The sequence below is a fragment of the Passer montanus genome, unplaced genomic scaffold (assembly GCF_014805655.1).
Source record: "Passer montanus isolate IOZ18808 unplaced genomic scaffold, ASM1480565v1 scaffold4, whole genome shotgun sequence".
NCBI classification, from domain to species: domain Eukaryota; kingdom Metazoa; phylum Chordata; class Aves; order Passeriformes; family Passeridae; genus Passer; species Passer montanus.
In genome coordinates, this window is record NW_024368818.1 from 15,054,030 (window position 1) to 15,071,054 (window position 17,025).

At 45.2% G+C, this 17,025-nt stretch overlaps 1 protein-coding gene across 3 annotated transcripts in view; it reads right to left on the reverse strand.

The window, feature by feature from the left end:
• RAB30 (RAB30, member RAS oncogene family) overlaps positions 1-15,970 on the reverse strand; it is a 41,577-nt gene extending 25,607 nt beyond the window's left edge. The window contains exon 1 of one of the 3 annotated variants that reach the window (XM_039718651.1): positions 15,466-15,943. Coding sequence is in view for 1 of the 3 variants with exons in the window: in XM_039718653.1 (XP_039574587.1) it covers positions 15,466-15,955 (490 nt within the window). In the remaining 2 variants the exon portion in view is untranslated. Of the gene's footprint in view, positions 1-15,465 lie in introns of all 3 variants that reach the window. The other 2 variants (XM_039718650.1, XM_039718653.1) reach the window with 2 other exon arrangements.
• Positions 15,971-17,025: the final 1,055 nt, after the last annotated feature.

The window sequence follows — 17,025 nt, forward strand, 5'->3', positions numbered from 1 at the left end:
ATGGTTTTGGCATAACGATGTAGGTGGGCTTGGGGCAAAGCCAAGTGTTCCACATCCAAAAAAAAGTCTATGTAGCATTTGGAGTGAAGAACTTCACCTTCAGTGGAGAGATATAAGTTTTCCTTGTGGGCTTGCTAACCCCATGCTTTGGTTCACAGCTCTATTGACGCTACTCAGCAGGAGCCTCACTTACTGCTCAAAGTTACAGCCAGCAGTTCCAAGCGCTCCCTGAAACTCATATGGGTCTCTTTTCTTGGCAACTGATAGCCTCTCCTCTCCCTTCCCACAAAATTGAACAAGCACCAAGTGAGAGCTCCCAGGTACAACACAAGAGTTGTAAATAATAGGGTTCACACAGAAAGCACTGTGCTTGGTTGTTTTGGGCTTTTTCTTTTGTATATTTATTACACTTAAGCAGTCAGCGAATGTTTTTTAGGAAGTCAGCGCATGTTTTTTGAGCAGGTCTGTGTCAGCTCATATCTGCCTCAAAGCCAGCAAAATAAAGTCTCAGTATGGTTACAAATATCATTCCCTTGACCCTCAACACAAATACACTCTTGGACAGATCCAGAGCCTGGTAGTGATAAGTACATAGGAATTAGGAAGCCAGAATTAAATATGTCCTATACAATAGAAGTAAATTATTACTTCATTCATTACAATAGCCAAGAATGAGCAGGAAACCAAGTCAAACATTAGCTGGGTTATGTAAGAGCACCAGAGGAGTGTTGCAGACCTTATACGGGTGCTGTCTCTGCTTTACATACTTGTTGGACTCCTCTTCTCTGTTTTGTTATTTTCTCCTTGTTGGTACCTCCATGCGCATGACAAGAGTTTTCTTTATACCAGATTGTACAGAAGGTTGTATGGGCTCCAACAACATGTGAGTTGTGCTTTGAGAGAATATCTCTCTTTTTTCGGTCTATCACATTGAAAGTAGCCTGTGGCATTTTTAAAATGTTGGAGTAAGAAGTCAAAAGCTTCACTTAACATTCAACTATTGCAAGCACACTTTCCACCTCACACTTACCACCCCCTTGTACATCCTTTAAATTTTAAAGGAGAGCAAGTTGCTGGTAAACAGTATGTACATATTCCCCTTCCTCATCATTAACAGTAACTTCAAGCCTGTATCATGATAAAACTTGAGTTTGGGGCTGATAGCCTGACTATAATCTGTACTATAGAAAAATTATTTACTAAGAATTATTGTCCATCTTTGAGCACTCTGTACACAGAGACAAAATGGGGAAAAAGTAACAGATCAGGTAACTTGTTCAAAGAGAGAAATTCAGAAATAACCCCATGTAAACCAGACCTATGCCTCATATTATCGTTGTTGAACTATTTTACCTCTCCAGCCTCTTTCCCTGCTGATGTCCCCAACTCTGCTTTGCTCTTCTTTACTATCATTGATGATTATCTTTTCATTCTGCAGTCTCAATACCCACCTTCCTCTGCCCTGGTATCATGCTCTCTATGTGCATTTTTGTCTTTGTCTGTTAAGGAAGTTGTAATAGGGCTGGTGTTTTTCTATGGGAACTATTTTTATACCATATTCAGGAAATTTTCCCTTTTAACTAAGTTTATATAAAAGCTATAGCTACCACAACAGAGAAGATAATACTTTCTTCTACCTTCTCTTCCCACTCACTCCTAGGTGCTGGAAGACAGGCCTTCCACGATGGCCCAGCCTTTCCTGGGGTCTTCACCATTTTTCCAGGCAGAAAGGCCACACCCATTGCTCTGCAACTGTCCAAATTCTTTCCCAGATACTAGTGCCTCAGTGCCACCTCCGTCCCCAGCCTCAAACAGAAATACTGCCTATCCTGATTTAACATTCTGTGTGCAGCAACTGAACTGGCCGATGCAGTTCTCAAGTAGCTGATACTTAGCCAAGAAGACTTCAGATTTCCAGCTTACAACAGACACCACCCAGCTTCCCCTAAACCCTCTCCTCCCTTTTCTCACAGACCAGCCTTACTCTTCCCAACCAAAGCCTCACCAACCTGCACCTTTGCTGTTCACACAGATCATTCACACAAAGAACTGGTTTACTTTCAGCTGGCAAGAGGTTATTTCCTGCAGAAGTACAGCAGTGAAACCTCCTTAACAAAAAAAAAACCAACCCTTCAGGATTAATCCAACTCAGCATCCTCTCACATCTCAGTTATTGCAATTGTACCTCTCTAGCCTTGATAGATCTCATCTCGGATCACTGGCATCTCCACACACACACCAAAAAAAAAAAAATCCTGTTAAAGCACAATTTGCCCAATTTGTATCTTCAGGGTTTCCAGTTTTAATTCTTTCTATGGCTACAACTCCTTGTTATTACTTTTCACATTCATTTTATAGCCTAGCCTACATTCCACTAATTACCCTTAAAGCAAAGGCAGCCCTGTCAACTGAGCTCTCCCTCTCAGCTGGTCAGGTCTCCTTGAAAACACTCACTGAGCTTTCCCCTGCACAAAAGCATTGCTGTTGTCAGGCTTTTCCCTACCCCTTAGTGATCATAACCTGTAGTCACCCACCAGAAAGCACTGAGCACTGACAGGTGGAAACTGCATTTTGCCATTGACAGCTACTGTGGATGCAATGATGGACCACGGGATGCTGCAGGAATGTACAGTGGCAGGAGGCAGAAGGAATCTCACTTGAGTGGTCACTCTTAATTTAAAGCAGCAGGTCTCCCCTCTTGAGGCTCATCCAACTGCTCCCAAATGGAAATGTTAAGCTCTTATGCCCATGTTACTCATTTTCCTCCAGGTCTGACCTACAGGGAATGGCAATTCCTCTTGGATCCATCAGGCTGAGAGGAAAGCATGTGCCTTGGGTTTCTTGCAAACAGTGGGAGAGTAGGAAATTATGAAGGATTTGAAATGTGACACAACATGCATTTTTGATATTTACAGGGATTTCTGTGCCTTCAGAGGGAGCCCTTCCCACGCAAAAGCAGAAGTGTGATGGAGAGTCTACTTTCCCAGGAACAACCAAAATAGCCTTTATGAGCCTGTTCTTTGCAAGAGGACAAACAACCTCAATCCCACACTGAGACACACTGAGACCCACTTCAGGCTTAGGATAAAATCCCAGATGTTCCTTTTTAAAACTACAAGCTGGAGAGTAAAATGTCAGAGCCTTGGACAAAGCCCTCAAATGCCAAGCAAGCTTCACATCTCGCACATGAGAAAGCCAGTGAGTTTCAGCACACAGCTTTTCCCAACGTATCTCTGTGTACCACAACACATATAAAGACTAAATTAATGCACTCTCCCTTTCAAAAGGGCACACAACTTATAAACACTTTCTTCTTTCCTAAGAAAAGGCAGATGCTGATTACAGGAAGGAATTTTCTGTAACAACTCTCTTTCTAAACCATACCAGTTGTCTTGCCCATTTGAAAGATGCATTTGCTGTATCAGAAGAAAAAAGACCCTTATTATTACCAACGTCTGAACCACTAACCATCAAAATTGTTTGCTTACTGGGCACGTTACTTTTTCTGCATAGCACTGCTTGAATCCCTGTAGCACCTTCCCAGACAAAGTGCCATTAACATGCAAATGAAAAGTTCACACTCCTCCTTGAGAAGGTACACAATTATAGTCATAAGCTAAGGTAATGAAAGGCTCAAAACAAGACAGGTTGGTTACACATGTCACAGCACTGCTTGCAAATCATTCTCTCCTCTAATTACCACAGCATTTCCAGGAGAAATCGATTACAGCAATATGGATGAATGGGATCCTAAAACTGAAAAATGTACTGAATTAAACATTCATGCACTCACTGACTGCTATCAATATATATATATATTTAATGGTATGGCCTAGAAAAATACAGAACTAAATATCTAGAAAGACCAGAATCCTAGACACTGAGGCTTCAAAATAGTCCCAGAAACAGAATATACCAAAAATATAAATTCATCCACCAGGCTATAATTACACTTTGCATTTTGTTTTTGCTGTGAAGATGGCTGTAAGCCTATAGCCAGGCAGAAAGCCAAGCCACAAACTCTGCTCCATTGACTGCTGAGGTCTCCATTAGGTGCTGCAAAAGAAATACTCGTTTGCCCACACCAAGCTTAAACATGATACAGTGCAACCTCCTCTCCGTGCCAGGCAATCTTCAGATGAGCACTGCCAAACAAGCTTCTGAATTCAACAAGCTCCCCACTCCTCAAAGCATTATACACATTTCAGCCCTGTTTTCTATGAAAAACAAGCTTTTACAATCATCTAACCTGGCCAACAGGCTCAGAATTTACTGAAGGAAAGAGTGTTTTGGCAAAATTGTAAAGAACAATATCATTGCTACAATTCTTTTGATCCCCAGGTGGCTGGGATGAGCCCAAAATCAGCATCCACACTGTCACTACTGGGCTGACCTCTGCTCTTGCCATTTTTTGCTTGGCTACAGCTAGCTGGTTGTTCAGGACACTGGTGCCTGTCAACCAAGAGCACATTCAGCAGCCATGCATTTCTTCTCCAACTGTTCCAACCACTGTTTCCAGTTCTAGCTACTCATTGTACTCTAGCTCCATGTGCTACCCAGTTTCTGGACCTCCACCTACTGCTTCTGAGTCCTTGAAGCTGCAGCACACAGCTACCAGAGCTGAGAAAGTGCTCAAAACCTTTCTAAAAGAGATGCTCCTGCATGGGACAGAAAAGCTGGACCACTCCTTTGTTCATAAGTGATCTGACACCTTGAGCCCTGTGCCTAGTTCCATTAGAACACTAACTGGTCTGGCAGATTGTATCATACATGGAAGCATTGTTTTATCTTACCCACCTTCGAGGAATTAACCAGAATGACCCACTTCTGACTCTGCTATCTCTCTCCAGTGATGGTGTCTGGGACCTAAAATAACAATGTTATTTAGACAATGCAATATGGGCACCTATGATTCAGGGGGGAAAGGACATCACAGAGCCAACCACACCAGCCTGAGGAACCACTGAAAACACATTGCTGCACCCCAGTATTTGAATTAAGACATCCAGAAACACACACACACTGCATGAAAAGAAAACCCTGGTTGCTAGGAGGGCTTGTTCTGCTCGACTTGAACTGAACCAGGACCACAGCATCATGAGGCTGCGACAAAAATGCCACCTTTCATGTGACAGTCACTTGATCTGTAAGACTCAATCATGTCAAAGATAAAAATCAGAATTCAGCTAGTGGCTGCTTGTTTTCTTACTTCTCTCCTTATGTCATCTCCAACATTTGCAGATCTCCTTTTTTTCCGTGTTCTCCCCTCACATCCAGCTGCACTGCAATATCCATCACACAGCACCTCCCTGATAGCTGGTGGCTGCAAAGGCAATATTTACACTATGGCTTGCATTGCAGTTTATAAAATTCTTGGAGCTCTTCCAAAGGGAAAGCCCCACATAAATCAAAGTTATTAGTGTCATCTACAGGCTAAGTCCAGTCAAGATTTTTTCCTTGCTCTCCCCTCACATCCAGCTGCACTGCAATATCCATCACACAGCACCTCCCTGATAGCTGGTGGCTGCAAAGGCAATATTTACACTATGGCTTGCATTGCAGTTTATAAAATTCTTGGAGCTCTTCCAAAGGGAAAGCCCCACATAAATCAAAGTTATTAGTGTCATCTACAGGCTAAGTCCAGTCAAGAATTTGCTAGAGCTCACTGTGGAGACTGCAGATCTTTGAAATACAAATAAATGTGCAGCAGAGGGCCTGAGTAATAAACTTCATTAGCATTGCTGGTAACACTTTTCTTCAGTGGCATACAATAAATCACTGATGAATATTCAAGGCAGCCCTCTGAGGTTATCTCAATTTTATGCATGGAGGCAACCAAGAAACAGAAAGTTTAGAAGGAACTTGCCTATAAACACAAGAGAGATGCAGAATTCAATTGTCTTGCCTTCAAAGTACAAAATATATCATTTCTAGAGGAAACTGTGAATTATATAAATTGTTTTGCAATGAAATTAAGGAGACTGTGCTTCCCCAAAACTACTAATGGCTATTCCCACCCCCAAGTCACAGCACTGGTTACTCACATTACAGTAACACCTACAGACTGTAGAAAATGGCAAATTTTTCACTGTAGAAAATGGGGACTAACAGACAGAAGTCCTATCCCAAAGACCTTATAATGGATAATAAAATTCAATCTATACACAAAATAGAGGAGCAGCCATAAAGAGATTAATGACTCAAAAACTGCATCAGAGGAAGAACAAGAAATGGATCAACCCTCCGGAGTATCAGGCAGACATCAATAAATTCATTAGCTAAGCATCACCCAGCATTGCCCAGGAGATATTTTTAAAACCTTCCACTGTATCTCCAAGAACTGATGTCATCAAGCAAAATGAGAAATATTGTGAGAGATGTGCTAAGATGGAAATAACTTTTATGGAGTTTCACACATTTTCCAGCAAGAAGCCTGACATTTAAGCAGGATGACCTGGTTACCAGTGGCTACTCCACAAACTGATGCCCCACGCCATCCCCTGCCATGACTGACAGCTGCAGTAAACAAACAATCATTCACACCAGGTTCTTCCTCCCTGTGGCAACAGCTTTTGCAAAACTGCAGAACTTAATGAGATACTTTATTTAATATTTATTTCACAATCAGCCCATTTATTCCAACAGAATTAGCTTCAGCCCACAATGAATGTTTTCCTTGGTTATTTCATTGTGCAAATCAATACTCAATTTATTTTGAATTTCTTCAGTTGCAAATTCTTAACTAGAAGGGATTTGTTTTAAACACGCCTTTATTTATTATTATTAAATACTAGCTAATCACCCAAATGGCTGCAAAATTAATCAGCCTGAGGATGCCACCCCAAAAAGTTAACCTAGCAAAAAAGATTAATTTTAAGACAGACTTATCCAAGCAGTTTCCCAATCCAGAGGCACAACAGATCAGAGAAAACAATGATATAAATGTGATGGCCCTTGACAAAAGACTGACTATTACTCACAATGAGCAAGGAATGGGAAGCACACAAGAAGGCCAGGTAGCAGCTTGAGAAGGAGCTTTACAAGTTCCCCATACTACATTCACATCTGCAGTAGAAAATTCAGGAATGGTCCACAATAACCACGTATAATGGCACAGGACAGGGCAATCTCCAGCATGTCCAGCACAGGGATGTGACCCAGCAGACACTTCTCACAAGCCATGCTTTTGAAGACATTTTTGTCAGTGCTTCCTAGTGACACATAGGGACCAGTGACCTGCATACCTAAGTGCAAGTGCACCAAGACACAGCTTTCCTGCAGAACTGTGACAACAGAACTGCTACTTAAAAGAAAAGAAAAAATATTTCCTAGTAGAGGAAAACACTCTGCAATAGCAAAAGTAATTTATAAAAATAATGGAAACACTGAGAAGTACCTCAGAATACAATATGGATATATTGACGTTTATTTTCCAGTTTTGGATGACAGGCAAAGAGACAGAATTTGGAACTAACAACTGCTAAAAGACACTGATTGTTTGTGCACTGAGCATACACTACATCCCTGCACAAGGTGCTCAGGGCATGCCAACCACAGGTCATGACACAAGATGAGACTTCACTCTTACAGATCCCACAAAGCCATTTCCATCCGAGTCCTATGCTCATACTTCCTTCTCCTAAATAGGTTGAGCAGAAATCCATTAGCCTGGAGTTAAGAGCTCAACTTTAGACTCCTGTTTGCCTGCTGAAATTAAAGAGTTAACAGAAACCTGTGTCTATCTGGGGGTTTTCTATGTGTGCACAAACACATCAATACAAGCAAAATGCTATTACCACATTTCAGAAATGTGAATACTGCTGACTTGAAGGGATTGGGCACATTTCCCTTTTTAGAAGGAACAAATTGTTCAGAACAAGGACAAATGCAACAGAGAAATCAGGCACCGACTCTGCTTCTACAGTTTCAAGCTGCTGGTACATGTAACTCTGACACAGTCTTCACAGGTTTGTTTTTTTCAATAGACCCAACATTGTTCAAGAATCCCCTCATAAGTACTTAACACTCTCAAGAGCAAATATTTACAGTAAGGATTTTTACATGTGAGAAATTATAGGGCACCACAATCCTCTGTTGGCTGCAGACAGAAGACAGCTACTGCCAACAAGGCTGGAGTGATTGCAATGGTGCAGATACTCACTGCACTTGAGTGTATTTTAGACAGAAAATATGGAATTAGCTGCAAACTGTGTCAAAACATCCCCTTTAGAGCAAAAGCACCTTCTGTAATTATGCCACAGAAAAAGGGATTACAGAGAAGAACAGCAGAGCCCAAAGCCACCATCACACAGGTTGAACTTGCTGCTACCTCTCCAGTGAACCAGATGCTGACTATTCTGATGTCCTCAGCAGTCCATAGAAACACAGAATCCCAAAGCTGCCCTTACCTTTTTGTGACAGCTAGAGACGTCTTTAGTTTTTGCTGGGGTTTAAACAAACTTATCGCCACAGGTTTATCTGAATTTATACCTTCTCTCCATAGGACACGTTCACTGTGAACTTCAGGGGGGATGCAAGAATAAAAAGGCTAAAGTTATTTCTCTTAACCTTCTTCTCAATATGCAGAAATTAACTGACACCCCACCAGCAATTTCAGGCTACCTGATTTGCACCTCTAAAGATCACTCATCTCAGGATGGAATAATCTGATGTCTCCAGAGGGCCAGCAGGGATACCAAATGAGCCTGGAAAGTTTTTCAAGCCTACGTTTACTTTTCAGGTATTTGTGTTAATAGCTGTAGAGCAAGAACAGCAGAAAAATAATTATTTTTTCAAGTGGAGTTGTCTTCTCTCTCAGTTAATCAAGTTCAATAGCTATTACAATAAAGTCTCAATGTCAAGTGTTGGAGAAGAAGGAATTTACAACTCCCTTCCACCATCAGAAAGCAACAGGAAAGTAAGACCACACAGTATGGAGATGTCATAGTGCATTTCCTGATGTCAATTCAGGTTATACAAGGTTGTCTTACCATGTTTTTAAGTAAGCGTGTTATTTTCAGTAAATATTCCCATGCAGCCCCAACTGTAATGAAAACACTACTCTTCAGGCCCTAGAAGCACCATGAAGAAATTCTCACTAATTAGACACAAATCTGGCTTTCTTTAAAAACTTGTTAGATGAAAAGCCTTGACTGATCTGTTTTCCATTTCTCCAAGTTCAGGCAATGAAATTTAAATCACAGAGAAGTGCTAATGATTATTTTTCAAGTCCGCTTTTCATTACTGAAAGTGTTCTTTGCAACATAGCAAACCCAAAATGTCTTTTCTAATCCTGGCAATCCTTTAAGTTTTCTTTGATTGCTTGTAAATCTGAATGCTGGCATTCACATCTCAACTAATGGCCTATGTCCCAAGCATGGATCTGGGACTTTTCTGGTGCACAGATTTTTCTGGATCTCTCATCATGCTCATATTTATGGATAAATTACTATTTGGAGCAAAAGAATGACCATTGAAAAGACAGGAGGGTTTGACAAGTTCCTGTGCCTGAAGTTTCATGTCTCATGTAGGGTGAGACATGAAACTTAACATGTCTCACCCTACATAAGACATGTCTACTAACCAGACACAAATTCTTCTACTCAGCACCTCCAACAATCTGTTTCCTATAGGCATCAAACCTTCTTCAGTGAAAGTCTCCATTTACACCTACTCCTCAGATTTATTTGTAGTCTGGGAGTATCCAAGCTCCTGAAGGTACAGCTGGGGTGACTGCATTGGAGCAAGAGGGTCAGGCAGATGGAAAACAAGCGGGTGGGAACAAGGACATTAGTAATTCCCCTGGAGCTGGTGCTGTCTCTTCAGCAGCACCCCACTAAGCAGTGAAACATCCCGTACAACCCTGGGCTGGAAGAGCACTATGGAGAGCACTGAAGGCTTTGGAGAAAAGAGGTGACCTCACTGGAATGGTGCAACACTGCACCAGAGAAGGCTCAGACTGGACATGAGGAAGCATTTCTGTACCAAGAGCATGGTGAAACACTGCAACAGGCTTCCTAGAGGGGGTCGATACCCCAGCCTGTCAGTGTCCAATTTGGACAACAACTTAACATGTTTATGGTCAGCCCTGAGCTGTTCAGGCAGCTGGACTACATGATCCTTGTAGGTTCCTTGCAACTGAAAATATTCTATTCTAACTGCTTGATCACTCTGGAGAGGGGTCCCATCCTTTCAGAGCCAGGTAACAGGGGTAATCCCTCCAGCCAAAGCAATAATTTTTATTTTTGTTTTTCTCCTGCAAGGATTTTGGTCCAAAACACCCAGGAAAGCACATGCAAATGATTGCTACTGTGGGGGATGAGAGACTCTCAGACGCAGTCAGATTCATTTTCTGCACTGTTCCAAAAAAATTGGCACCAAGGCTCAGCACCAGCCTACGGGATGGTAGTTCCATGACAATTCTCTTTTACAAACAACAGCCTGGATTTATATCAAGAAATACTCCCACTTTAAATGCACACATGCTGCCCTTTGAGAAACTGAGTTTTTTCTTAATCAAAAAAAGCAGAGCTGAGTTTTTGGAGCCTTCATTGCAGAGGAGAAGCAGCGCAGTGCAGGAGTGGGTTGGGCTGCTGGGGCCCTGCATGAAGTCCCTCTCGCTATGGAGGGCATCTTTAGCAGGACACAGTAACCCAAGCACGGCTTGACTTCTGTACTTTGGCATCTCTAACACCTCTTTTTTTTTTTCCTCCCCTTTTAAATTCAGCCTGCAGGATACAGTCTTTTAAGAAACCATGCACAAGCTCATCTTTTTTCATGCCAGCACAGCCTTTCCTCCCTTTCCCTTGCTCACTACTCTTTTCAAGGTCTAAAAGAAAACACTATTCAGATACTTCCTCTTTTTTTTTTTCCTCCCCTTTTAAATTCAGCCTGCAGGATACAGTCTTTTAAGAAACCATGCACAAGCTCATCTTTTTTCATGCCAGCACAGCCTTTCCTCCCTTTCCTCTTCTCTCTTTCCTTTTCTCACTACTCTTTTCAAGGTCTAAAAGAAAACACTATTCAGATACTTAAAGGTTATAGTTAACTTTTTAGTTCAGCAGTACTCAAAAGACAGTATTTCTGCTAAAAGGAAATAAAATAAACAGGGTATCCTGTGATGTTTAAAAGTACAGCAGCAGATTTCTGTGAGACTTTACTGAAGGTTTTCTCCTGTGTTTGTACAAGTATTCCCTAATTATCTCAGGAAACTAATAGCTAGGTTAAATAGGTTTTAAATAGGTTTAAATTCTGCCTTAAGTATATTAGGGAACGGTGCACCTCTGCAGTGTAGAGAAAGCAGTAACTCCAGGAGAGGCAAGATGACAAATAGCAAGTGAATCTCAAGCTGCTCACAACCTAAATATCTCTCCTCAGCCCAAAGCAACAAAGCTCTCTAATTATTTTTATCTATGCAAGGTGAAATCAAATGACATTACAACACAAATCTCACTAATACCTTATGCAGGGCCAATGTTTAATAGCACAAATTAGTTATGAAACTACTGCAACAGACTTCAGTGTGGTCTTGATTGTTTAAAAGCTGACAATGATTTTAAGGGACAAGTTTTATCCTTGTTCTGTCCTAATTATTTCAACATATTAGCACCTGAGGAATATTTGACTCAGCCCTTTCCCTCCCCCAACTTTAAATCCATTATTTATTCACAGGCCAACCAGGATTATATGACAAACCACTTCTTTCCCGCTGTAAGAGAGCCATTAAAAATAAAAGGAGAATTTAGTTAGTTATTGACAGAAGCACTGGGAGGGAGCGGGAAGCTAAATGACTTGCTGCAAAATGAAATTGTGGAAAGTAAGAAGTCAATCAAAACACTGCCTCAGGTCATCTCATCTGCCCTCCAGCCAAAGCAGAGATATTGTTGAGCACCTCTGCCTCAAGACCTCTCCAACTGCCCTAAGATCTCTCCAATTGGGCTCATGTTTTTGGTGTCAGAAATACAGGAAATTATTTTACTGTCTCCTAAAGCTCCCGTTCCAAAGTTCTGCAAACATCCACATGAGCATCAGTATCTAAAAGAGCTTCATCACTGCAAGGTATGCCTATCTTGTGCTACTTTCTGCACTGCTGCCATGCCAGCCACAGTGTTGCAATGAATCTCTCTAATTTTCTCACTGCCTGGGTGGTTATTTGACAACATGCACGAACTAGCACCTAGCACATTCCCCACTCCTCCTTCTGTACTCACAGAGAGCAAGGCTTACACTCAAACTGCTGGTCCTGTCCTTAAAAAAAGGCAATTAGCCTTAAAATGAGAAACGTATAATATCTAGAGCCCAGCTATTATAATTCCTTGTTCGGCTACATTTTATGCAAAAATAAGAAAATGCCAACAAACCTATGCCTCCCACAAAAAGCCCAGCTGCAAATACACCTCTCCGGGACACCAAACTCAGAGCAAGCGTCTCAATTTGCCAGTTGATGGATGCAGCTCGGACCCAAACTGCTGCAGCTCAAACCACAAGCTCTCTACAGCTCGCATTAGAGAGCCACCACGCTCCAGCCCAGGCTGTGAGCAACTCCCACCCCCTGCAGCTGGGTCTGGGAACATGGGGAGCACAGGGCACAGAGCAGCCAGAGAAAAGCTCTGTCACAGCAGGGTGACAAATGGGGCTTGTTTGCCTGCAGACCCCGTTCTCCCCTTGCTTGCTTGGGAAGTGACTCCGCAGTTCCACCTTCAGCCATCCACCCCCGGCTTCAGGAACTTCAGCTGCCTCACCAGGTTCCAGCTCCAGGCTACAGAAATCCCTGTCCTCTCATAGCTCATCTCTGGAGCAAAGAGGAAAGTTAAGCTGAAAAGCCAGCAAGGCTGGCTCAGCTCTGGCTCTTCCCAGTTCCCCTCATCCCACCAGTCTTTGGGTTCCCCCTGGACACGAGGTTGGGTGACATCCAAGCATCCCAGGGCAGCAACACTTCGGGGACAGGCAACTGAACACAGTTCAGGGCACACAGGTGATGCTCATAAAACTCATTTGCAAGGATGTGATTTCTGGCTTCACTAGGAAGTCAATAATTGGCATCATACTCCATTTCATGAGGAACAGGACTAAAAGAAAAGAAAACTCTGCAGAGTATGACCATGAGATCACCTAATCCTAAATTTCCCTTCAGAAACTGCACACAAGTGAAAAATGGGGGGGAAAAGTAAAAGATCTGAGGAAATGTTTAGTGCTGCCTTCCTGGGACATTTTCTTTGCTTCCAACAACCAGCATTTTGGAGAATTCTTGATTCAGAGTAAACACATATATTGCCTTTAGGTCTTTGTGGGACAAGAGGAAGGGTCCCCTAGTTCATTTGGGTTTTTTCACAGCAATCATTGAGTGAGTTTCAGCTTTTTGTTCCTTTTCATATGTCTGTATTTCAGTTTCTGAAAGTCGAAGTTTATGCTGATTAATACAATAGTGTATATTTCTGAGGTACATTTTTAATCCACCTCCTGATATGGTATAATATAGCTTGAAAATACTAACATACATTGTCACAAATCTTTCTAAATCAAAAAAAATGTAATAAATTTTGAAAAACATACAAATATGTATAAAAATATATATGTGTTGTTATAAAATACACATGTATTGCTATTTATGCCTGTTTTGTTCAAGATATATACATATAGAAAGAAGAAAACAGAATTCTAAACTATGTGCATCACAAAAATTGTGATATTCAAATGCAAAATCCCTGGCTATGGATTCTTTGCTTGCTCTCACCAACTTCTATATCAGTATCTCCCAGAACAATTCCCAGGCTACATTTTCAAATTACCACTTCATATCCAGTGCCTTCTATGCCAAGCTAACAAAACCACTGCTATAAAACTTCTCCTTTTACAGCCAAGATGGGAAACACTCTATTAAATTCTCTGTTCCCTCCCTTGTAAAATAAAGAGGAAAACGCCATTCCAGGAAACAAAAATGTTAAAAAAAGACCAACCAAAGGCAACGCCTGCCTGCACTGTTGTTCTTCCCCTTTGAGTCAGTAGTAAAGAGGAAGGAAGGAAAAAATCCAGTTAAAATAAATGCAAGGAGGTGTGGATGCAGCATGTTTATCCCACTGGAAGAGGGGAAGCTGTAAAGCACCATTCCTTGCACATGGACACCCCAACACCGCCTGGGTGTTTACAAACACTTTGAGCAAACCAAACAGGGAGTTTCATTGTCCCCACTGCACTCATGTCACCCTCTCCCCAGCACTGCAATTCCAGGGAGAGCCCTGCCAGAGGACACACAGTGCCAGTTACACAAGAGAAGCGCAGAAGCAAATATGCAGCAGAGGGGAGGAAAAAACTTAAAAATATCAACTCAGCTGCACACTCTCTTGCTGCTCTCAGAACAGCCTCCAAGTGGGGCTTTGGTGAAGATTAACTTTAAAAGGCACTGAAAGATACTGACAGACTTGAAGCGAGCAGGACCCCTCTGAGTGCACACATTTCATTGCCATCAGCACAAAATGAGGTGTCTGGGGTCCACGAGCAATTGCAGAAGTAATTTAGTTACAGAAGGGGATAAAACCTTCTGATGTCACAAAATAACGAAAAAAAACCTCTTATGTTGTACTAATATTTTAGCACTGTTCAAGTAAAGATCCAAACTGCACCTCACAAACAGCAAGGAACAGGAAAACAAAAAGCCACACCAAAATGAAGCTCTGCTGGAGCACGAAGTTCCTACGAAGTTTAAAACAGAAACACTTCTTGTATTTACAATAAAAGTGAAAAAGAATGGAACAGTAGTTTGGAAGTTGAAATAAAACATCAGACTGGCCAGCCAAGAATTTTTAACATCCTAACTCATGATGTGACTTGGAAAAGAAACCTGGACCAACTGCACACAGCCAGGACTGAGAGCCAGCTGGATTCAAATCTGCCCCGTTTCCCTGAAAGAGGGGAGGAATAGCGGTGTCAAAGCAAGGAAGCCGCGCACAGCACACCACCGCCCCCAAAACCACCCTACAGCACAGCTCGCATTCCTTCTGTCCTCAGGAGCCCGGCTCTCGCAGGCTCTGCGGCGCTTAACAACAGCGATTCCAAATCCATCTTATTTTCCACTCTTACCCAGCGCGGGAGGCAAACGAGACAGGGCTCCCCGCTGGCCCGGGACCGCGCAGCTCCGGGGCGCCCGGAGCATCCATCCCGGAGTTGCGGGAGTTTCCCGGGGGCTGCGGGACGCGCAGCCCCGGGCCCGAACAGCAGCGAGAGGGACCCGTCTCCGCGGGATGAGACCGTGTAGAGGGTTAGGGTTTTTTTCCCCCCTTCCCCGTCCCTCCGCCCCTCCTTTTTCAGCAGGACCAGGGAGCGGCAGCGCAGTCCCTCCCGCCCGGCAGCGCTGCTCCCCGCCGAGGAGCGCACAGTGCGGGAAGGGCATCGGGAGACGGGGGCCTGGCAGGGAGGAGGTAACAGGGCAAGGAAAAGCACACCACAAGAGAAGGGCAGCGCAGAACTCACCTGGTTTGGGATTTGTCCTCCCTCTCCAGGACCATAAAACGAGGCGGGAGCCAGGAGCCGGGCAGCGGCGGAGGCAAGGAGCGGCAGCCCCGGGCCGCCGCACGCTGGGCACCGGCAGCGGCGCTGGGCGAGGTGCGGACCCCGCCGATGAACGCGAGGCAGCCCACTTCCACCGGGATGGGTGCTGCCCACCCTCCCGGCGCAGGGCAGCTCCCCGGGATGGGTGCAGCGGGGCTGGGCGCAAGGCAGTCCCGCTCGGGGATGCGTGTTCAGTCCCCACCGCCCGTGCAGCGCAGCCCTCCGGAACGCTGTGGAGCCACCCTGGGGCCGGGACGGCCGGGACAGGAGCGGCAGGGCTGGGCGCAAGGCAGCCGTGTGCGGGGATGCGGGAGCGCGGCCCCGCCGGCCCCGGCAGCGGACGCGGCACCGGCCCAGCACAATGAGCGGCGGCGCGCAGCGCGCCCCCGCGGCCCCCGCTGGGCAATGACATCACCCCTCTCGCCCGCCGGGGCGGGGCCACTGCCCGCGCCGCCGCCTCGCCATTGGCTAGCACCCCTTGGCGGCGGACGCTTCTGGGGTTTGTAGTTTCTTTGAGGAATCAACAGCGCGGCAGTGTGCAGGGCATGGACTCCATTTCCCGGCAGATCCCGCGCCGCGCTGCCGCGTTGGGGAGCGGGGTAGGGAAGGAGGCGGTGGCCGCCGCCATGTTGATGGCGTGGGACGCTTAGCTCTGGAGGAGCGGTCGGGGAGCCGGGTTAAGATGTCGGAAAAGGGGGAAGGGTGGGAGTCCTGTCTTGGTTTAAGGGGCAAGGAAGAGCTTGCGCGAGCGGTTGAGAAAGAAGGGGGAGGCTGAGGAATAGCCGGAGGGGCGCGGCGGGGAGGGGAGGGGTGCCCTGAAGGACACGGCCGGTTGTCACTCGGTGACTGCCGGCCCTGGCTGAGGTCACTGTCTGTGGTGGGAGCGGGGTGCGGGTGCGGTGGGAGCGGGGTGCGGGTGTGTCCCGGGCTCGGTGGGTGTGTGTCCCGGGCTCGGTGGGTGTGTGGCAGGGCGGCGGTGCGGCGCTGCTGGCGGGCGGGCCCCGCCGGCTCCTGCGCTGCGCCCCCCGCGCTGCGGGGAGGGTGGGTGTGTGGCAGGGCGGCGGGCGGTCGCGGCGGACGGGCGGGCCCCGCCGGCTCCTGCGCTGCGCCCCCCGCGCTGCGGGGACGGGCCCGTGCCGGGCTGTACCAGCCGCGGTGCTCGGCCCTTGGACCGAGTGCGGCCTCTGGGGCGATGAGCAGGGCTGGCCTTGGGGCGGCTGTCCGCAGGGAGCAGGCTGGAGCGTGCCCTTGTCGCACGGCAGGTCTGTGACAGCGAAGCCTGCGCTTCCTTGGTTTCAGGGTGGTTTTTTAAGGGTTCTGGCTCTGTCCGATGCCTGATAATTGCGCTAATGGTGTCTGGTTGTCAGAGACGTACGGCTTGGTGTGACCAGCAGGAGGAGCTTTGCTTCCTTTTAAAGTCCTTAGTATGTCTGGAAGAGGGTATATTCAGATTAGATATAAAGCAGAAATTCTGTACTGTGA